At 39.5% G+C, this 23,998-nt stretch overlaps 1 protein-coding gene across 16 annotated transcripts in view; it reads right to left on the reverse strand.

The window, feature by feature from the left end:
- mbl (muscleblind) overlaps nucleotides 1-23,998 on the reverse strand; it is a 363,403-nt gene that overhangs the window by 71,740 nt on the left and 267,665 nt on the right. Inside the window, exon 3 of one of the 16 annotated variants that reach the window (XM_067355302.1) lies at nucleotides 17,822-18,351. The exons of the other annotated variants lie outside the window; for them this stretch is intronic. Coding sequence (XP_067211403.1) covers nucleotides 18,292-18,351 — 60 coding nt within the window. The 3' untranslated portion in view covers nucleotides 17,822-18,291. Of the gene's footprint in view, nucleotides 1-17,821; nucleotides 18,352-23,998 lie in introns of those variants that run through there. 16 annotated transcript variants of the gene reach the window in all.

Genomic DNA, 23,998 nt, shown 5'->3' on the forward strand with positions numbered 1-23,998 from the left:
TGATCTTTGATAGAATAACAATTTCGCGAATTAGACAGATCAAAGGGAGTAAAGCTCGACGTTGATCCACGCGGAAACAACCGAGGCGAAGGAAAGCGAGAAGGCGGACGAGAAAAGACGAGACGTACGAGCGCGAAAGCTCAAAGGCGAAGAAAATTTTCCGAGTTCTAAGTGATAGAAAAAAAGAGGCGTTAGAAGGCACGGCATGCTGCACTTCTCTTCTCTCTGTATCGCCCTCTTCTCGCTTGCTCCCTCGCTCTCTCGCGTTCACCCTTGCCGCTCACCCCCGATCCTCCTTCCATCATCCATCGTGCTAAGAGTCTTGCCGAACATCAAAGGCTTTGCGTGGCTCTCTCCCGCGTACACGATAAAATAGACACGATGTACCAAAGGCAAACCACTAAGCCTGCCGCTCTCCGAAAGCCCTGATTCAAATCGGGCTCGACGTGACATAATAATTATTGCCCGTCCTCGTCTCTTCAACCTTCTCGTGAGAGTAAATCTGTCGCTGACTTTCGTGCAACAACTGCAAGCAGTCATCCGAAACTCTGCAGCAAAATCAGAATCCGATCTCAAACTTCTACAGCTGTTGATGAAGTTTGAAAATAATACATCAGAAATATCTGTAACTTGTCAATTAAACGGAAATGATTTTATTAATAATTGCAGTTTTAATAATTTCTTTGACCAACTAACTTTTGCACAAAAGATACTTTTATTTTGCATGAAAATTGTGATGTGTGAAAAAAATTAAACATAAATGAGAAATAATCGTTCATAGTTGAATGCGCGAAATGTTGTGGCTTACAGGAATTAAAAATTTATTGTTATTGGCAAATCGGATTTCAAATAAACGCAGAAATAAACAAAGTGTATTACTCTTCGGCTATTATCAGAGCCATTAATCGATAATGGAACGCATTACACGCGACGTTACATGGCGTAATAAAATTTTATAATATATATTCATTGAATTGTACCGCGTGACCAACACGTCCCACATGGCGCAATGTAATTTCGTCGTTGCGCATAGCGCGCGCGTGTTCGGATGCACGCCGTGTACACTTATAAATTCGCGACGTGCGCGCGGCACAATGTCGCCTAATATGCATGTAAATCACAGCGGTACGTAGAAACCGCCGTTGCGGTTCAATCTCGAGTTGCGCGCAACTCACGCCGTTCGCTTACAAATTCATGTGATTTTCTACGGTGATTATCGGCAATGCCTCCCCTGCGAATCGGCCTATCATTTTTTATCGGCGTCTCGCATCGCGGATTACACCTCTCTCGTTGCGATAAATATTTAACGCCCCGTCCCGCCGCGCTTGCGGCCGTCCCCGAAACCGCGGCGGCCGGTGCGATTTATTGCGTTAAACAATCGCAACGATCGCCATTGCTGTATATCGTTCCGAGGGAGAAGCGTACACGCCTCGAGCAATCAGCCAAACGCGAATTTTCGAATCTATCGGATCTACGCTTCTCTGCCGGCGTTTAGAAGCGCATTACATACGTTCGGCTGGCTTCATATCGGCCCCCACGGTACATTGATTTAATCCCCGATTCTATATAGAGTTCCGGCCACGCGGCTATATCGTGTTGAGAGTAGAGGGAAAAAGCGATTTCACCGTGCGATGTTCGTTGTTCGCCTTCGATCTGGATTACCTGACCGAAGCGAACGAATCTGGCGACAAATCGCGAATAATGAGCGTGCGAAAATAACGATTCTATCTCGACAATAATATGATAGTTTCCGTCGTGATTATCGACTTTGATCCTCTCATTTCACAATCGGAACAATCATGAAGATATAATTAAAATATTACAAGAACAAAATAAAAATTTACGCACGGAGATCGATTAAAAAAAAGATACATTAACTTTTTGTAAGTTTCTGCTAAAATATTCATCGGCTTTTATATTTATTTTACGGGGAAATTATTCGGGGAAATTTTTCGCAGATAATCTGAAACTAATTTTTAGCTGCGATTTTTTTTCACGTAGAAAAAGAGATAACAGCTAAAAATAACTATTCAAAATTTGTTCATCGTTACTTGAACTAAACGTTAATTGTAAAGGTGCTTTTGGCAGTAAAATAGCACTAAAACGACTGTTGGTAAAAAATAAAACCATGATATAGATCGGCGAATAAAAGCGTGGAGGTTTTAACTGCTCAAAATTTAATCACGACACTTGACATGACGATGTGCTGTGCGACTTTTGGTGTGGTAAAATGCGTGAAAATTTCCGAATATAGAGAATTGTAACGCGTGACCATCCGCGCATGACACAAATAAAAAAAAAGTGTAATAAAAATGTAATTCGATGCCACAGAACTGCGGCTTTTGAGTCACAATTACAGCATTTCCGCTGTCATCGGATACAAAGTTTGTCGGTCGTGTTTTCAATCAAAAAGTGGAATTTGTATCGAGGCTGTGTATCAGCGCTTCAAAAACTGAGACGACCTTTCATGTTATTCGATCGTGTTAGGCGCCACTCAGTTCTAGAAAAATATCACAATATTGCGATTCAACGCAGAATCAAATTGCAACTAATTTGTTGCAAACACATTTTAGAAAGTAAAAAATCAAGAGGTCATATTAATGCTAGCATTGTTTTTCAAAATACACCGAAGAAATGATAATCTACTTCGCTGTTAAAAATGAGTAACATGGTAGACAAAAGCAAATTACTCATCTGTTTTAATATTTTTAAATTCATAAGTTTATTGAATTAATAAAACCAAAGAAAACAATTTTTAATTATTTAAAAAAGATTCCGGATATCTTAAAAGATTCAAAACAACTGTAACTAATAGCGTAATTAATAACAGAGCAATCGGTAAGAATTTCTGCTGATTCAACAGTGCAACGGATATGAGACTTCTGACCTGTCAAATAGACCAGAGCGTCATTTTCGGATGATGAATAAGGGTCAATTTGCCGCGTCGGCTGTGATTCGCTTCGATGGACACATGCCATAAGCAAAATCAGACGGCAGCGTGAAAGCTACTCTGACGTAAATCGTAACACTATCATTTTGTTATCCAAAGCAATTACCTTTTTCTAAGATTACCTTTCTAAAATTAAATTCCTCCTTTCTCTTCGATACAAAAACAATTATATCTATTGCAACACATTATTTATTAATAATTATTATAAATTTTACTCAAAATAATTATAAAAAAATATTAATAATTTTCTTTTAATTTTTTTTATCGTTGAAAGAACTGAAAAAAATCTCATTTTTTCATGATTAAAATATGAAATTAAATATGCTTTTACTCGCGTCTTATAGTAAACGTCGCGCAGTCGAGGTTTTTAAAGTTCGCATTACACGTCAGTGTGTAAAGTTTGCGATGGTGCTGTATTAACGATTTCCACGAAGCCGATCTGTTACCGTAACGGATATACCACGGTAATAACCCCAAGCTATGATGATGGAGTTCATCACCTGGTCACCAGCTGTTGTCCACTGACTGCCTCGCCCAGATAAATGCACATCGCAAATAGTCGACCGAATTTCCGAAAGTTTAAGTGCCTCTAACTGTTCGCAGAATCACATTATATATCAGCAAAATTCTACCTCTGAAATTCCAAGAAACACGTCAATGTATTACGTAGGCATATGATAATTTAATGTCGTTTGCAATTTCCACACGCAAGAGAGAAAACATTAGCCATTCGCAAAAATATATCAGCAAAGATTAATAAAACTCGATTATTAATGCAATTACAGAAATAATTAATTCTGAACAAAATTTAACATTAAATAGGATAGAATGGCTAAATACATGTTTCAATTAAAGTAATCGTAATTTTAATTCAGATTATACCTCCTTTGCGCTCCGCTTTCCATCTTCATGAGTGCAGAAGGCTGTGTGGATGTACAAACGTACCAAGCGCCCATGCGTAAAACAGCACTTTTGCATATCAAATTCGCGCTGTGTGCGACTCGCGGCTCATTCAGTTTCCTATTCATACGCTGCTTCGACGTACACGGAGAGAGAGAGAGAGAGAGAGCACGGTGGACACACAGGCCATCCGCCGACGTGAAATACGGAACAATCGCGCGCAGCGCGTCTACGAAAGCTCCAGGTGCATGGACACCTGCTGCTGCTGCCGCCGTTACCCTCGAAATTCGCGATTCGCAAGACAGGCGAAACATTGCCGGCCGGAAGCCGACAAAGAGGGGTCCTAGACAATGCCGCCCCGTTTCCGGGAGCCGGCACGACTGCTTTAACACACCCCGTGCCGGGCAAGAGACAACACGGCCGTGCTGGAGATTTATTTGAACGCGCGAAAGCCGAGAATCGGCTGGGAGATGTGTTTTTGTAATGTAAATGTTGGATTAAACGTGCCATTCAAAAATCGGAAAGGTATAGCAGATTTTCAACTAAATACGCTCGTTCCCGTTTATAAGAAATTTCTGCAAAGCGAAACGCTTCTTAGCGGACAAATAAATAAATTACATTTAAGTTAAATATATTCTCGAGATCTCGAGAATGAGATTGTTCCAGGAGAGAGAATATGTGTATAATATGTTAATTTTTATCAAAATACCATTTTAGCGTCTTTCAATGGTGCACAAAATGTTCGCGAAAAAATATAAATTACATTAATAAAAATAAAATTGTAGTTTCTATTAAATGATGTACAAATAAAACTAATTTAGTTTAAAATGCCAATTTTATGTATTTTTCCTAGTGTTATATATTCCATCTAATGTCACGTTAACATTGTTAAACTAAAATAATTAAGTAAATAACACAATTAAAATTTTCAGGAAAAATGTCAAAGACAAAAAGTACGAGAGAGAGTCTCTTCATTGAAGAATCGTTTCGCACGTGCACAGCAGCTAGAACGAAAGACGGAGTATATGATCGGACCCGTGCAGCTGGAAATCGCGCGCGACTAAAAATGTATCGCCAGCTGGGATAAGCTTCTCCACCATTCGGCGGACCCGGTCATAAGTCACGCCGTGGCGTCATCGCATCGTAAAATATTTTCAATTCCTCGAAAATAACTCCGGTATTCGTAGCACGTGTGGCATCGTCCTGGATACACTTTGTTCGCGTTTTATTCATGGCATCGTAAATCACTCGACTTGCGTTCGTCCCCCCTCTCTCGTCCCTCGGCTCGTTCCCCGCTCACCCCCCCTGCGACGCAACTGCGTTACCATGTAAATGTTGCGCAATTAGTCATGGAAACTTTGTCACGTGTAAGTTACGGTGCAGTGTCGGGACCGTTCTTCAAATTTACGGGAGTTTCCGGAGTACTTGAAAATAAGGGAGGAGGCCGTTAAAACGAGGTTAGACGACGACGAGCCGTCGCGAACTGCCGTGGCGAGATTTTAAATCGAATTATTTCAGAGCGAGATCCCACCCGCCTGCCGACACAGCGCCCGTATGCTGCTTTTTTGTCCCGCTGACCGCGCGGAAGGGTGAAAAAAAAGGGTTCATGGATAGACGCGCGGGACCGAAGAAAGGCTCAAAATTACTAATGACACGCGCGGTTGACTACGTTGGCCCTCGATAAGCCACGAGAAGTGCAGTCGACGTGCCCTTTTGCAGGGATCTCAAAGAGAAAAGAGCTGAAACGGGCAAGCGAGCTCCTATTGTCTCGACGCTTCACCACTTCTCGGCCCGCTATTATTCGCTTTCGTGGCGCGAACAAACGTTATTGCTTATTAAAACAATCACGCCTCTTTCCCTTGAAAACCCAGTAAACGAGAAACATGGAGAAGAAAGGAGAGAGCGGTCCCTATTATATATTACTATGTACCGCAAGAGGTTGAAATACAAAACCATAAATTCACATATCCAAAAAGGCAATGCAAACCAGAAACATGAACATACGCTTTAAGGCATTCTAATACGGAAACCAAATAAAATTAAATAAATGAAAAATTATATGCGAAACAATACGATATTCAGACTTGCGTAATAAAAGCAAACAAAATAGCGTTAGGAAAATACAAGCACTCTCCTGTGTGATACTGAAAGATGGAATAAAAATTTTTCCATTTTCTATATTATACTGTCGTATTAAAAAATTAAAAACGTACTTGTTAATTGTAGATAAATGTGCAAATCTGCAAAAAACTGTATAATAACTTTAGTTGTGAATCACATTTGTAGAATTGAGTGTCTCAATTATTCGTTCGGTACGTGAAGTAAGACATACGACACGAAGATATTTCAAGGAGCTTTAAACTAATAAGCTTAATGGTAGACGAAGCAGCCATGTCCTTTGTGCAAAAGTAGAATCGAGGAAGTTCCATGTGGTGCGACCGCACATGGGGTTTTGTGGGTACGCGTAAGTACTCGAGGTAGATTGCGTCAAGGTAGGAAGACATTCGGTCGCCATAGTTCTGGCAGCTTCTAAAAGCGGACCAAGTGGAAAGGCTAGTTCTCTCGGATTCGTCGTGTGAGTACACCAACACATTCGCGCAACTCTACGCGCTCAACCATCCGCGCGAGGTTCTCTCTCTCGTCGTGCCTAAGCGCGAGCTATTAGAACAGATCCCTACGAATTTGCACGTGGTCGAAGTCGCAGGGAACCGCGAAGTTCCTGTGAAAGCAAATCCGGAGTAAATCGACTGCTTAATCGAGTGACGTGAAATTTGAATAAAGTCTCGGGATCCGATAAATACGGAGCAAGCGGTACGAGCTCCTCGTCGATCCGAATTATCGGTGCGATAACCCGACGTCGTAAGGCAAAATGAGCAAAAATTTAGAGTCTTACACGAGCCCCCCCAAGCCGTGATTTAATTCGTTTGGAAGACAGTTCTTATGATGTCATAAAACAATTTAAAAATTAATCAAACACGATACAAAATTCACAATTAACGTTTACGATAATAAGTTTAAGAATAATTTTTGGAAAAAGTAAGTAGTCCGATGATAAAATTCGGAGTAAAATATGTTAAAGATAGACAACTCACAAGTTCTAAAATTATTTGCATTTTTAAATAATTAATATTATTATATTTATTATAAATGTATCTCTCGCACAGGTGTGGTATAGTTTAGCATTTTCCGTGTAAACTCGCATTTTCACGGTATTAGATACTGTTATTAACGTCCTCGAGGCAACTGAGTATGACGTGAAGACATTGCAGTCATAGGTTTGCCGATAGTTTGCTGCTTCGATAGAATAAACGTGCAATAATCAACGAGCGCAATCCAAGAGAGTACGGTACATTAACTACCTTATTATCTCTTCGCCTTTTCATGCTCTCATTAGTTCGATAAAAGCAATTTTTCTCTAAATAGTTCATCGAGCAAAAATGTGATTATAATTCTGACAGATATATAGATTAAACTTATTGCTTAACAAAGCTAACTATAATAAATGTATATCATTTAAGTGGAATATATGTAAAGCCAGAGTAATGAATAATTTATTTCAACTTTTTAACTTTTTTCAGATCAAGCGTGAAACATTTTAAAATTAAACTTGCTTTTAAGATATACTCCAGTTGAAATTATTCCAATTAATGCACTCCAGATCAATATTAATAGACTAATTTTTACTTACACCAATTAATTAATTAATAATAAATAGTGATCGTAATATTTTTAAGAGAGACAACAATCAACTAGTTGTAAATGGGAATCTTTCTTAAAAATATAAGTCACTAATTAATTATTGATGCGCGTTTACAAAAAATCCCAAATTATTAATGCTAGCTTACTCGTAAGATTAATTATATCTGACGATCCATCATGAAGCGAGCATCTCTTTGCTAACTTTTACTATACCATAGAATTTTGTTAAAAACAAAATGTTGTGTTGTTCCTGCAGTCACTTTCCATTCGCCACCACGTGTCTATAAAATATTCATGTAACGCGCACACCGCGCAACTCTTTGAGAATATTGGAACGCCCCGCGAGTCTCACAAAACTAATAACTTTAATGAACGCCGTCGCGCGCGGAGCTTCTTTTACGAGAGAGCGACGCGGACAAGAAAGACATTTGCATGAGGCACGTCCGCATGTGAATTCGTGGGTACGCATTCGAAGTAGATTGCGCTCGAAGTGGTAGGACATCTGGTGCTCCTCCGCTCCTCCGCACGGCAGAAGCGAAGGTAAGCGTAGAGTGTCTGCTATGCACATCAGCGCGAATGCTCTCGAAAATGAGTAAGAGCGAGAAAGCATCCTGTCCCCGCGAAATGCCACCGCCTCTATTCTATCCGGAGAGGAGGAAAAAGCCGAGGAGAGTATGCGTTCTCGTTTAGTTCTCGCAGGTGTTTCTCCTGCAAAGTATGCAGAACCACACACGTGTCTGTCGTCCTAATGCGGTTGCTCCGCGCAAGAAGGCGTCCGCGAGAATCCTTTGCAGACGCGCGCGTCCAATATTACGAATTCTTTAATATCTTCGAATTCCGAACGCGCCTGGAATACCAGAGTATTCGGAATCACGAAGCGCGCCGTATTTATTAATTCTGCTTTTGCTCGGAAATCAAACTTTTTTACAAACAGCAGATGGAGGTGTGACGTTTTCTACAACAAATATAGTTTAGCAATTCATGCATTTCAAGCAATGCGTTATTTCGAATTATTTATATTTGCAATTAACGAAAACAAAATTTAAAGTTTTTTAACTGTGATATTTTTACTTTAATGATCTCCGTATAAAAGCATCCAAAATTTCGAGAGTCTAGTCTTACAACGACAAGACTTGTCACGGTCGCATGTGAATTCTCTGGAAGGTATTCGAAGTTGATTGCGTCGAGGTGGCAGGACATCTGGTCCTTTATATACGCCGAGCGTTTGCATAGACCGAAATTCCTTGAAGGGGAGCCAAGCAGGACGAGGCTCGTGAGCTTAAAATGTCTCCATTTCGAGCAGGCACGAATCCACGCAGATGTTCCTTGTCGGAATTACACTATCCGGTTGTAACGTACTTGTTTTCTTTCTGTTGAGAGAAGAAGAGTTCTCGACGCCCGTTACACGCGACACAAAAAAGAGCTCCTTAAAGAATAATTAATAAAAATCAAACTTACACAAATTGCTATACATTTGATTAAATGCCATTTTTGCGCAAAAATTTTATATTTTCAATATTAATTATCATAACTGAACAGTTATGATTACTGTATCAGAAACCACTCTGAAAAACTATACAACAAATTTTTTACAACTTATTTAATTTTTTATCGTGCGTAATTCTACTGTAAAGTTTTGAATTTTATAAAAAAATCGCATTTAAGAATTATCGAAACCATCTCCTTCATTCTCATTAAAAAGATTTTCCGAGACACCATTGATAATCACTTAGGAAAATAGCGATTTCATACTCGACGAAAGTTAATATTATCTCGACACAATTATCGACACGATGATTGAATTATCAATGGAATGCATCTTTAAAAATCGTGTCTCGCGCGACATGCCAATCATCGCGCAAATGCAGGCTACAATTCATGTGCGACGAACGTACGTATTTATGTTCATCTACCGAACGTAACGTAATTACCTAATCCGCGTTAAGCAACAATTTCTTTCCGGGGCACTTATTGCCGAGACAAGTAACGAGCTTTCTCATTGCGAATGCAGGGCAAAATCGCACACGCGGAACATTGGGCGGCGTAAGGTTGTCAAGAGCGTAGGGCGCTTTCACTCTTTCAGCGAACGGTAAATCGCGACTGTACAGTGCATAGATGCATTTTCATTCGAGGCCATCGCTGCGCTAGACGCATACACGATTTCAACTGCAACTACTGTCGGCAGTCGGATAACGCATAGCACCTTGGCATGCAACTGGTCTGGGCCGCATTGTGTGACATGTAAATTTTCCTCGCCGACGCACACGTAAGTCTAAATGTCGGCTTGGACTTCGCGGCGGAACATGTGCGATCGGTTTAGTTATAAATAAACGACCTCGACGTAACAAGTGACCAAGAATTATGTCAATTACCTATATCAAGATTGTAAGAATGCTTCAGATCGAAGCGTATTCTTTGAGATATACATATAATTTTAGAACGCAAGAAAAGAACTTGAATCTTTTTTAAAATAATAAATTAAAAAAAAAAATAAAATTGAGAGGATTAGAATAAGAGCATAATTATTACAGAATCGCAAAGATTATTAACACTTGAAGTTAGAGTGAAAATTCCTTGAATCTATATACAAATTTCCATTCGTAGCTGCCTTTAAAACCAAATATGGTCTTATTTGAAGTATCATTTGCCTAATATAAAGATCCCATTTCATAAACATGAGGCAAGAGTCGAATAAACACATACTTGGCGCACTCAACGTGCGCCTTGGATACAGTGACGAGACTTTTTCCGAGGTTGCATGCTCACGCAATTTGATGGTATAGCCCGATTACGGAGGTGGCAAAGCGGCGACGAGATTTTAAAGTACTGAATGCACTTACACGTGGACCTGGCTGGCGGGGCACAGCGGAGACGTAGCCGTGAGAGTAGACGCAAGGGGGTGGCTGAGCGCGGAGGGAGAGAGACAGAGAGCAACAGGTTGCAAGCGGAATTCGCGAATGTCAACCGGCAGAACGCGGAAGAGCGGTTCAAGGCGGCCCTATGCACTGATCTCCTTATGACAACTTAAATTAGCAGCATGGTCTATTCGCCATATCTCGCTTGTCGTCCCGCTGTTTAACTTGCCTACTTCCGAACGAAGCTCTCCGTAGCTTCCCCGACGGGAACCGATCGGCAACCGTGACTATCGGAATTATTCGCGTTCCGCTCTCGTTTGAGGCGGCGCTTGCTCTTGAATATTTCAATTTTCCATCGCACAGAGACGCGTCGCCGCGCAATCAAAAAGTGATGAAATTCGTGAATAGTGTACGGGGGGCCGCTAGAACGGAGGAGAAAGATAATAATTGGGCGTAACTGAATACATCGCTCCCTCGTCCATAACCGCGCGCGTTCGGAGGGGTTGAATTTTTCAAGGCGCGGCCGGATTATCCCGCGCAGTCGAAGTCATATCGATTTGTCTCGAAAGTGCAATTGCTCGCTCGCGCTGTATTACTCCGAGTCTTTGTGTAAACCCCTCATCGACTCAAAGCGTAGTGTATGCCTTGATCCGATTCGAGAGTCGCTAAGTGTGCGTTTAACCTTTCCCCGACCCTGCGGCGGCGACGATGGCGGCGTCGGTGGGCGTCTAATCGTTCGGAATGGATTCTGACCGCCTCTGTAAAAGTGCTGAATTAATGAGCGCTTCAACCACGAAAAGCGCCGATCGAACGAGAGAGCACGCGCGCGCGCGCGCGCACTTTGCCGTTTTCACCCTCTCTCACGAGTACCGCCGCCCTTTCAGATCTTTGTCAAAACAAATTAATTCGCTGGGATGAAGATTGTCATATGCCGCAGTGCGCTACGCTAATAGCATTGGTGTAAATGTAAATTGCATATGGATTCCATAAATCCTATTGTACCAATATAGCCAATAGCCAATAACTTTGTAATATCTTTCACGTTAAAAATATTTTATTTTATTAACATTTTGTTATTTACATTCATTGTGTACAAGAATTTTTACTATTACAACAAAAATTTTGTGATAAAACCAACAATAACAGGGCCAATCGATGAAAGAAATAGAATAAAATTTTCATCACATACACACAGTACATTAACGTATACTGTTACATACAAGTATTTGACCATCAGTGAATGATTGTTGAATATAAGTCGGAAGAGCACTTGGTCCTTGCACAAAGAACATTCTTTTCAAGCGGATCGATCTTTCTAAAGTTACAGAGTTAACAAGCGTCGTCGCGGGACTTGAAAAAGTATGCGAAGAGACACTGTTTTTCATATCCTTCTGACCAAAACTGAATTCATTTAATTTAAATTGTGCTCGTTAAGCGATACTTGGTCGCTGCTATTACGCGTCAATAACCACTTTCTGGCTTTCGCGATATAATCGATCTACCGACTCTGAAATTGCACAGCTCGATTAGCCCGATATCAAAGCTAACCGCTCTCGCGGCTAATTACGCGGAATCGAATTCCAAGCGTTTCGCAGGGAAAGTGGAATTAATTAAAGCACGATATTTTTCTTCTTCGATCTTGTCCTCTGCGAAAATATACGTATATACTATTAATGCATGTTAAAGCCTTAATAAAATAACAATACGCAACTTTACCAAATCGACAACAATAATTTATCATTCAAAAATTAAACTTGAAAAAATAGAATAAAGAATGTCAAAAAGTTGCAATACAGCTTGAATCGTTAAATTAAAACCTCCTGTTTTCCATTGTTTAATTTTCATTATTTATTTCGCGTATTTATTGTTAGTTTTGATGCCTCGATAAATACATTCAAAGACTTATCATCCAATGATTTTCTCCATTTCTTCATTGATTTTCATCATCAAACTAGTTCCAATAAATGGAATTGAATAGTTTTTCCCGGAAGCAAAATAATCCCCGTCCACAGAGTGGTAAGGAAAGCCATCAAGTTCGCTTCTCCATTTAAGCGTAACTTCTTCAATTCGCCATAAAGCGAATCCGTGCAACGACGTGATCAATTAACTCGGAATCCGAATCGAATGTCGCTTTCATATAGAGAAACGTCGCTCGAAAAGACGGAGATGTATACACGAAAAATAACATTTCCGCGAAGCCGCATGAAGAGGGTGGTCATGGTGCGGTATATACAGCGCGTTTTCGTTCGTAAATTACAGCGGGACTAAAAGTAACCGGGAAGGGGTGGTCGGCACGCGTTCCGTAACTTATGAATTCCGCGTAATTAGGTGGGCAAACAGCGGCGGCAGCTGTGCGCATGGATTTTATCCACGCGAGACAAGGAAAAGACGAGAAGAAGACAGGCGTTGGCAAAGAAGGAACGGATACACGGAGAGAATAAACGAGAAGAGCGAAGAAAAAAGGGGAATAAAGCGGGCGAAACGACGGGGACGGACGACGACGGGGACGGGAGCGAAGTGGAAAAAAGTCCGTGCGGGGGGGTGTGCACTTGCAAGTGGAGACAGCGGACTACGTGGTGTAGGTATATAGCCGATGCGGACGGTGCCGGGACGGTGCAGGCGAAAAGAGGGTTCAAACTACCTCGGTTCATTTCCATAAATACTGCCGCAGCGACTGTCTGCACACCCAGCGCGGGTGACCGTTTCCCTGCCAGAGTAGAAGTAGAGAATAAGCGAACGACCGAGGACGTACCGCGAGAGAGGAATGAGAATCGCGAAGACGTCTTAAATCTAGTTTATGTAATAGATCTAGATCTCTTTAAGTAATAGATCGATATACGAATCTATGTCTTGAAGAAATTTCATAATAAAGTAGAAATTGAAGAGATGTACCGTCTAAAGGAACCGTATATCTTATTATCCTTTAGACTGTGCTCACTAAAATTGAAATAATTAAATATAGCTTATTAGAAGTAAATTATTCTAGAAAATCCTTGTAACGCTTCTAACCGGAGATTATACTATTTTCTCGATAGAGTATTCTTGGATATACATTTAGCATTTATGGCGTGCCGCTACGTGCCGCGACGACGGTGAAAGATGTATTAAAAACAGGGACGAGAGAAGATGAGAGAAGGAGGAAGCGGGGGCGGACAGCGAGCAGAAGCCGAGGCGGAAAAGAGCCGCCCTGTTAAATTATCCTTCGCCGCAATTATCGCGTTCCGTCTCGTCTCCTCCGGCTCACTTCGTATTCCACTCTCGAATGTTCTCGAGCTTCCTTCCTTTTTTTACGCCTCCGTTCCTCCCCCCTTTCCTCCCATCAACTCCGTGGGCATCTTGAACCGAGGAGCTCTTTCCTCGCGGTCGAATCAGAACCGTTGTAAATATCTCCTTTGAGCGCGTTTTCTTCCATCTCCCTCTTTCCTCCTTCCGCCAATTAATTGCAACATTTAAAACGCGCTATCCCACAGCGTAATGCTAATCGACCTACGTCTCGCCGTACCACTCGCATTTAAATTCGCCACGAACCTGAAGCAATACCTCACTCGATATCTTGCTGCACCGTGCCAAGTGTAATATATAAGAAACATTTTTAATATATATTATTCACACAACTGCACGGAGAAAATTTTATATAAAAAATTACTATGTTCGGCGGTAGTCGCGAACTATGATGAAATTATAAAAATTTTTACTATGTTTTTCACAGTAATGGCCATAGTATTGAAACTTATAATTCCTCTTATGATTCGCGGCTACTGCCGTATCATAAGTAAGTAATTTTTGATATACAATTTTCTCCGTGTGGAAATCACTTTAAATACAATTTTCATTCTTTATAATAACTTTTGCGAATATTTCAACTCGATCGACATATATTTTTTTTCGTTAATTTTCATATGTCGAAATATCCAATGACGTAATATCAATAATCGTGCAATGCAACGTGAAAATAAGACGAAGATTTCCAACCATAATTTCATAACTGCGTAGCTCGAAGAGATTAAATTACAGTAGATTTTCTACCGCTTACCCTGGATTTTAATTTTAATAATACGTTAACGGTTTATCAAGAAACAGGAGCCGTACTCGTAACTTTGCATAATTTCACTCGAGGAGCGGAAACACAATTTTCTCTTCCACGTTTAGTCAACGTCTTAAATGTCCTTTCTCCATAATGAGCAAAAAATAGCGAATAATATAATGACCACTGTATCTCATTGTGCAATTTTAACAAATCTACATTTAAATTATTCATTCGAAAAATCAAAATTATCTTTAAATATCAATAACAGTTGTCTGCAACATTTCCATTATTTGTAATTAAAAACGTATTGGTGCATAAAAATACCAAACATTCATTAACGTGTAATATAAATAAGGAAAAATGTTACTTTGAACTAGGCGATAATAGAATATAATAGAATAAAAAAAGAATCAGAATGACGTAATGTATATGTTGCAAAATACACGCGATGTAAATAACATATATATCTGCAAAAATCATCATATCCTCTCGCATTGGTGTCGCACATCGACATCAACCATCGATTCCACTCATCTTCGTTATATCAAGCTTGATAGAGATTAATTCCACATGCTGTTCTGAAATTCAAGTGAAGGCTGAGATCGGGCTGGTTGCGCAGTACACTGCAACCAACAGCGACGGAAGATATTTACAACACGAGTAATGTGTTGTTACGCTACGTTGCAAATCGAGCATAACAACAATCGAGCGCGACACACGGTGATCGAAAAGTAACGAGTTACTAAGTCACAGTATTTTTTTTCTTCAACAAAACGTACAGAACGAAGCGCGCGTACGCAAACGTACAAATAGATGAAACTGCAGCGCAGGAGATTGCTTATAAAAATTTCAAGAGAGTGAAGCGAAGGTTAAAAAAAGAAAGGGGGGAAAAAAGAGAGAAAGTGAGTAGCGCATTTCGAGGTAAAGTTTAAAATTGCGAAAGAAACGACGACCTGAATATTCGATATGAACGGCCAATAAATAATAATTCGCATCTCGCAGGATAATTTGAATCTCGACCGGAGAAATAACGAATAGTAATTCGAGCCGCGCGAGAAAGAGAGAAGGATAACGCGCAATAATTCAAATCCCGAGCAATTTTTCTCAAGCGAAGCGGGTAGGTACGCCTGGCTATTTGTAATAAGGCAGGTAGAGATGAAGAAGGTTGGAATAAAGAGGGGACGGCGCAGGAGGGCACGTGTGCGTGCAAGGGAGAAGGAGCGGGAGGGCGAAGGAGAGACGAGGATACGGTGCGCGGGTATATACCTCAGGGGTGTGATAGTCGTACGATGTATGGTTATTGGGCGGCTGGCGGCATCGATTCTCACGACGAGGGAGCCACAGATCACCCGGAAACTGAAACTCCTGCCGTACCAGCACTCCTGCATCTCCTGCTCGTCCTACACCCGCCGCCACCGCCGCCGCCTCCTTCACCTCGTGTTCTCTACGTACAACCATCCTTACTGCGCTTCCATTCGGTGACTAAATACTTTATTAGGAAGTTACACGATTTTCCCTCGGCGCGCAAGCATCGTAATTTCGAAAACGCCGACTGATACGTAAAAATTCAGCAAGCTCTATACGCTAGCGCAGCTAGAAATTGCAAATAAATTAATCAATGACGAGTTCACGAAATTTCCGTTATTAGATCAAATATATCCTGTTGTTACAAAAAAGTTCAAGCCTATCTTTTTATCGTTTCGTTATGAGTTCTAAATTGAATCATTTGTTTCTTTCTTTTTCTTCTTTTATAAAATCACACTTTAATCCACAGTTGTCAATAATGATTATGCAGATTATCAATTCTCATGAATCTCGAAATTGATTCATCAATTTTAAATGATATTTAACGAAGCGCATTTTCACAGAATCTCGCGTACATCATGATGTCTGACAAATAAAGCCGTTAGTCCCTAATGCAGCTGTGTAATTTTCCACTGTCCCACGCACAATTCGACGAAATCTAATCTAATATTGCGCACGCTGTAATACCGTTGATATCGAGCCAATTAGATGACAATACGTAATTATTGTGGCGTAATGTTCGCTGCTATTTGCACGATGAAAAGCGAAAAGACTATTTGTGGTCACGCCATGCAAATTTCATCCGGATAATCGTGTGTAAAGCATTTGCATGTAAACTGTAACTACAACAATCTTTTGTGAAGTTTAATTGTGGAATATATATTGCAATTTTTTGCAGAAATATTATTCGGAATGTTACATTAATGAAATAAGTTAATAATAAAAATTTTGCAATTAACATCAAAATACTACGTAAATAACATATATATATATATTAAAAATGTTGGAATCAATAATAGAATTGTGTCCGCGTGTGATTCTAGGCAACTTGAATCGCATTCTGCACTTTTTGCGCATTTGTAAAATCACATCCAAGACTCAAGTTGTTTCATAATAAAATTGCAAATTAATATTTCGTGAAGTAAAAATCACGTAAAATTAATTACAAAATAATATGGTATTCTAGCAAACATAGTAGTTTGAATTATAACTCCACTCGCGCTACGCTATCCAAATATTGTACAAACGTATCAACAGCCAACCTCGTCGGACTGCATTTCCAAGTTGCATTCGGTGCAACAATCTCACGAAATTCCGAGCTGACGCCTGGCAAACAACGGCACGACTCCCTCATGCGTTCGTGTAATTCTAGGGGACAATTTGCCGAAATCTAATCTAATATCATACTGCGTAACGCCGAGGGGGATATGAGGTCAATTGCGCGGCAATATCTCCCCTGCCCGTGTGCAGCGTTTGTCAATCTTCTCGTGTTTGCGCATCTGTAAGTAATGCGAATGCTTTGCCGCGGAGAGTTGATTCAAGGAGTAAGGTTCTCTTGCAGCGCGGCAAGGGTGCATCAAGGATCGACACGAAGTTTGCGATCGTTCGATCAATCGTCTGGCTGCCATCAAATTGATCCCATCGCCTAATTGCGCATGGCTTCGTCAGACCGAATCGCCGCAGACCAGAATCGAGAGAGGCAATTGACCGCGACCCGACTTACCCCAAATCAAACGTCGCTATTGGAATATTTAAGATCAATGCTGATCGATATTAGGAACCATGTTCGGAGGATCTATCGTGTACAGCGGTGTCTTGTTAGATGCGCCACGATTGTCTTCGTCTCGGGCCAAGTCGATTGATATTGCCGTACGGAAAGTTATCGGTTATTGATATCAAGTGAAAGGGGACCAAGTCTGTCATTTGTAGATGTATTAATTAACTGCGAGTTTCGGCTGCGGTAAATAGAATCAACAATCGACTGCAGGAATATTTACTTCTGGCAAACTAAATGCCGATGAATTATTAAGACCAAAAAAATTTCAAAAACAAGATAAAGAGATATGTATGTATTACAAATATGAAGAAAAAAATACCTCGAGAAATATATTATAGTATACATAAACTATATGGTATATAAAATAATCTAAAGAGATATAGAAATTTCAAAATTTCTTATCATGAATTTGTTATCGATTTACACTCTCAATAATTCAAGCAATCGACTACTTATCGAGCGTTTTGTGAATTAACTTCACGTATGCTTGCCAAACATTAACCGTATATTCGATCGGCGAGACAATGCAATTACGGCGTATCACTGATACGCAGCATTCATTAGAACGCCCCATGTATCTGGCTTCGTCAAATATATGTGGGAAACGAGTGATCGAGTATCTAATTACTAATTGATAGAGAATAATCGCGAAACAACATGTAGTTGCTATAATATTTTGTTGTACAAATATTTGTCACAACGTTTAACGCTTTAATAATAGTAACAAATCTATACCGTACTACTCACTTAGTGAGACGCCTCTATATTTCCACCACCGCTACAATATCAATATGATATTCACGCGTATATTTTTAGTACAATGAATCTGCACGCTTACCTGTAACAGAAAATGATGAAATATATTAATATATTATAAATAATAAGTCTGTTTTGTATGTCTACCCTAATATAAAGAACGCTTATTTACGAAAGTAAAATAACATTCTTTTTTCTTTAAGCATTAATGTTTCATCTGCTATTTTGTGCTATGGTTTTATTCGATACCACCATGCATGAAATAGTAGAACAGTCTCGTTTGAAAGTCGAAAGGTAAGCCGTTCCGGGAAAAATTCTCGAAGGAGTTTCTTTTCCCGACGGATTGAATAAAGGTTACTAACGGAATCGCTTAAAGCGAGTATGCAAAAGTTGCTAACCGGTAACCGGATACTACTTCGCATAGTTTCGCAACATCACAATGCTTAAGAAATACATCAAAATTAATACCTACGTCATAAGAATACGCATACACATTGAAGTTTATTATTGCGAAAACAACACGAGACTATTGCAAAAAAGAACTAGTATTTTTTATCAACGATATTTGCATCAACATAAAATTATGTAAAATTTGTATTACAAAAAATTTTTAAATGTACAAAATACTATTATAAATTAATACTTTAATAATAAATAATTATATAAGATTTTAGAAATTTAAAATATTTGCAAAAATAGTCTTCGTCGTCATATAATTGCATAATGTGAGTTTGAAAGGAAATACTTCTTGAGTATTATTTTAAATCAATGGAATTGACTTTAATTAACTTATTATTTCAAGTTAAACTATCAGATATTTAATTTTTAGGAATTAAAGACACACACACACACACACACACACACATGATTAAGGAACTGCATCAAATTTTTTGACTAAAATGGAATCGACTACAAATAATCGTTGAAATGGTCTGAGGATTACCTATCCACGCTCTCATAAGTAAACGTTCTCCACGATCGTATCGAAATTTCTAATCTTCAAAATGTTTTCATAGCGTGACATAAACGTAACGACGCGCGCAATGTGAATGCAGACTCAGCTCAGTGTTCTGGTGTAAAAGTCGCCGGGTTAGCGCGGGAAAATAAAGAAATCCTCCAAGGACTGCTCTGGCTTCTCGCACGGCGCGCGTTAACAGATCGCATAAAGATTACTAATGGAATCCATACAAGTGTATAAAAGTTGCCTCCGGTGTGAGCCGGCTGCGATGCTGTTTCGCGGGCAATGCTAGCGTGCATTAGCGAGTTCACGCGTATTCGCCCCGGTGGCCTTAGGTGGGAAAATACCAGGAGCCGAGAAGAGAGTGCATTTTAGCCGCGGCAGCGGCGGAGCTCGCCTCGGCGTCGGCTGATTGGGGAAAGCCCCGGGGAGCCGTTTCGTCGTCTTCTTCACCTTCGTCTTTTTGGATTCTTATTCCACGTGCCGAGCCCGGCCGTCCCTGCTCGCCCTACGCCCCTTCGCCTAGCCTCACGATCGTTTTACGCGCCAACTACACACGAGAAAACGTGTGTAAATGGTGGACGTGAGTCCGTCGTAACCACCCAGGTATACTTTTCGCTTGCGCAGGATCCACTGAAAATTTTACAGCGACCCCAAAGAGATCGAGGAAGGAGTTAGACATCCGCGCTGGGGCAGAAGAAGGCGGAGAAGACGGTGGCGCGCGGGGGAAAGAAGGTTCGAGAAGGCAGAAGGCTCGTTCGAATTTTCGTGTCTGCGACGTTTTAATAAATTACGAAAGCTTCGGGCGCACTTTCGCGGATAGCTCAACGGGGGATCGTTTACGGCGGCTTCGAAATGAATTTGTTATCGTCGTCGAGCCAGACGGCGAACGTGAACTTTCTGCTACGCAAGCGTTGATCACGGCCAACGTCGAGTGATTATCAGCTTAGTCGATAAAAATTCTTCGGAAATGATATAGGCAATTTAAATGTATATTATATCAGTATCTGTATTTAGAAAATTTACAATCAGTCGAGTGAGGTACATTTCGCAGCCTAATTTCAATAACCAATTAATATCTAAATTTTATGATAATTGGAATAAATTTCATTGAAATTAAAAGAAAAATAAATTAAAAATAAATACAATACAACATCCATTACTTTCAAATATCGGAAAATAAATTGTATTATGCTGACACGCCATTAATTAATTAAAAATAATAACGCATTAATTTGAAAATCAACAATGCCGTAATTAATTAAAAGAAAAATCCTATCGGAGAAAAGTTACTTATTCCGTAACAAAATAAGATTATGTGGCATATATTTTTTAAACTTTAAAGTTATGTAAACAATTTAAAATACAGCGAGCCTCGAATTATCTAGTTATAATATTAAGATAACGCACGCTTCTTGCAGAGTGCACCTTATCAGTAGGTCGACTCAAAGTTTTATATATAACAATGGTTAGTTCACGAGATCAAATATTTATCTCGGAAACGATAAGACCATAATAAATAAATAATTTAGATATATAGATAAATAATAGATAATTAAGTAAACAATTTAGAATCTCGCATCGATTCCTCAAACCCATCGAGCAATTAACAAGAGGTTAAGTGACGCGGTTCTAGGTGAATGACCTAATCAAACGTAGAACTGAATCAGGGTTATTTTCCCGTATTTCCGGTGACTTTTATGAAGCGGGAGAGCTTTATCGTCTACCCTTAATACCCACTTTCTTTCGTAGATCGATTCTTTCTTACATCTCTTGAGCTTGACACGACCATTGTGCTCAAGAGTTATAATAATTTTCTTAACCATTTAATTAAGTGATTGGCTTTCAAGAAATCTGAAATGAACTGATTGAAATTCAAATGTTTATTTCGTTATTTGGTAATTGTTTATGCGAAATAATCAAATACATTCAAACGCTTGATCTAACAGTTTTTGCCGAAAAACATTAACTTTACCTGCGACATTTCATTTATTCTCATATTGAATACGTTGTGTTACTAAAAGCGCAACGATAAAAATTTAGTTGACCATCAATACTATCATGTAAGATCTAAAAATTGCTGTAGATTTCGTTTACATAACTTGTATAAGCAATTCTTTTGAATACATTCCAGAAGTAAGAGTACTTTGAAGCGTTCTGCGGATTTATTTACGATTTCTTCCTTTTCTGACATTATATCGCATTCATTCTGTCACGATAATCTTTGAATAAAGACTAGCATAAAAAATGATTTAACGTAAACCGGATAGAAGTGACACGATGTAAGGGAGACAACCTCCTACTTCGACGGAAAAAATCGCGCATTTTTTCACACTTACCAAATGCGCGCTCCTTTATAGCGATAAGGCCGAAGTATCGCGCGACATAATTCAAACGGATAGTGATCCGATGCGAACGAGAATACGTTCGATGATGCACGATAAATATACCGGAAGAAATGTAGAACATGGAATAAATCGCGATCACTCTCAATTTCACCAAAAAAAAAAAAGACAAATGGCTTAAAAAATCTTTTTGCTCCCACTGTTTCAATAAATCTCTTTGTCTCATTCCCCGTTGCATGACGACCAATTCCGGTTCGCGCTCTCGACTGTGACGAACGTAGTTTCGAAATCGGACATTTATGCTTGCAGTTTGTGGCGCCAGATATCGTAATGATGGTACGCATGAATGGCGAGGAAGTCTATGGTTCTTGAGGGTCGTGCAGGAAAAGCAAACGAAATAAATGGCGTACACATGGCGTTGATGCACCAACAAAGCAAGAAAGCAGAACAGATGAAATTAGACGATAGAAACGGAATGTGCGAATAAGGAACGAAGAAAGAAAGAAAAATAAAATGAGAAAGCTAGCACAAATGCAATAAAGGTACGAGAAGGAAAGGTAAGAAGGAAAAATGGCGAAAATAGGGTAATGTGAGACGGGAAGAGAAGAAAAGATGTAAAGATGGAGACGATAGAGCAGTCCTCTCTTGACAGGATGGCAAGGGGGCGGAAGAGAAAAGGGAAGAGTTTCGTGAGGGTACGGAGGTGGCATAAAAGCGAGTAGTGGAAATCCGGACTGGCTGAAAGGAGCGATGCGGGATTACGAAAGGATTTATTTGAGATTTTCTGCTGCCGCTACTACCGCCGCCGCTGTTGCCGTAGTACTGCAACAACTCGGCTCGGTTTGGTGTACAAATAACAAAAAATAGGGAGCCGAGGGAGAGGAAGAAAGAGGGAAGAAGATAACTCTCGGCGAGCAGTCAGTAGGGGGTGCAATAAAATCATGTCGATTGGTGTATCGAAACAGCATGTCGCAATGTTGCATTTGCTTGTATATAAATCGGATTGCCTCGTGTCATATATATCGTGCATCTGCCATTGTATTTACTAAAAATAAATCGTCCGTTTCTTTTTCTAGCATTTACGTCTAATATCAAGTTTTATATAAATAAAACCAGTCTCGATAGCATCAATAGTTAACTCGCTCAATGTGATATTGCTTCGATGTATCAGCAACTAATATCTTTCGCTTCTTTTCATGCTTTTATTTCAGTAATTTTAAAGAGACGCATAGATTCTATATACTTTTCGATCTTTCTTTACAAGACTCAAATATTTTTCTTCTTAGAAAAATATATATATTTATGAATGCTATAGAATAATTGTATTATTGTGTGTGTGTGTGTGTGTTATGGAACAATTTTCCACGTGACATGATTATAACATATTTACACTCACATAATTGATCACGAACACGATCATTATCGTGTTCCAGCATAAGTTTGGAAAATAAACCATCAAAATTGAAAGATTTGGCAAATTCTCAGTGTAGACATTGGATCGCTTGAGAATGGAAAGATGTCCATCAAAGATGAGCCATTTCCATCGACTCGTAGTGCCTTCGTTATAATCTGCCAAACGAAAGTTTCGTACTATCGAAAATACGTCAAGGCGTATTGAGACTCGAACGAGTGGCGCCATCGTTATAACAGAACTAGCAGACTGCGCGCCGCAATTAGTTTCGTTCCCTTTCCGTGTTCTCTCGCCTGTCGGCTCCTATCTTTTTACTTTATCTTACACAAGTGACCGCGAAGACACCAAGCAGAAAATGACGAAAGACTAACGAGAAAAATTAAACATTCGTCACGTTGCAATTTAAAAGTCTCACTACCGATTTCTATTTTCATCAGTGTTTCATACTGCGATCGTAGAACCGCTGTGATGATCGAGTCATCGATACTGTATGTATGTTATTAATATATATGCATAAGGAGTGAAGATAAAATTGTTATGGTTCTCCATTCGAGTAAAATTCCGAAAAATAATAAATTATTAACGATAATAATGTATCAGAGATCTTAACAAGATTTTAGCAAAGCAAACTTGTTGTAAAACATTATCGGTGAAAGTTGATCCTTTTCCTAGAAAAGTTTTAACTAAAGATTCTTAGATAACACTTGCCTCACAGTACATGATATTCATAATATCCACGATAATAGCCATAAGTTTATTACACGCTGATGTATTCTTGTTACTGACTTATCTCTTATACTAAAAAAAAAAAAAAAAAAAAAAAAAAAAAATTAAATAAAAAAATATATATGTAAGTAATGCATAAAAAATTCAGATATTTCTTATCTTTTAGAAAAGGGATTTTTCATTGAATTATTCTCGATATGTACTAAGACTCGTTACTAAAGGATTAAGGCAAACTAAGTCTTAACTGCCGTCGCGACCTGTTTAATAGCACGACATAGTTAAGACAGGT

This window comes from Linepithema humile, chromosome 5 (assembly GCF_040581485.1).
Source record: "Linepithema humile isolate Giens D197 chromosome 5, Lhum_UNIL_v1.0, whole genome shotgun sequence".
Taxonomy (NCBI): domain Eukaryota; kingdom Metazoa; phylum Arthropoda; class Insecta; order Hymenoptera; family Formicidae; genus Linepithema; species Linepithema humile.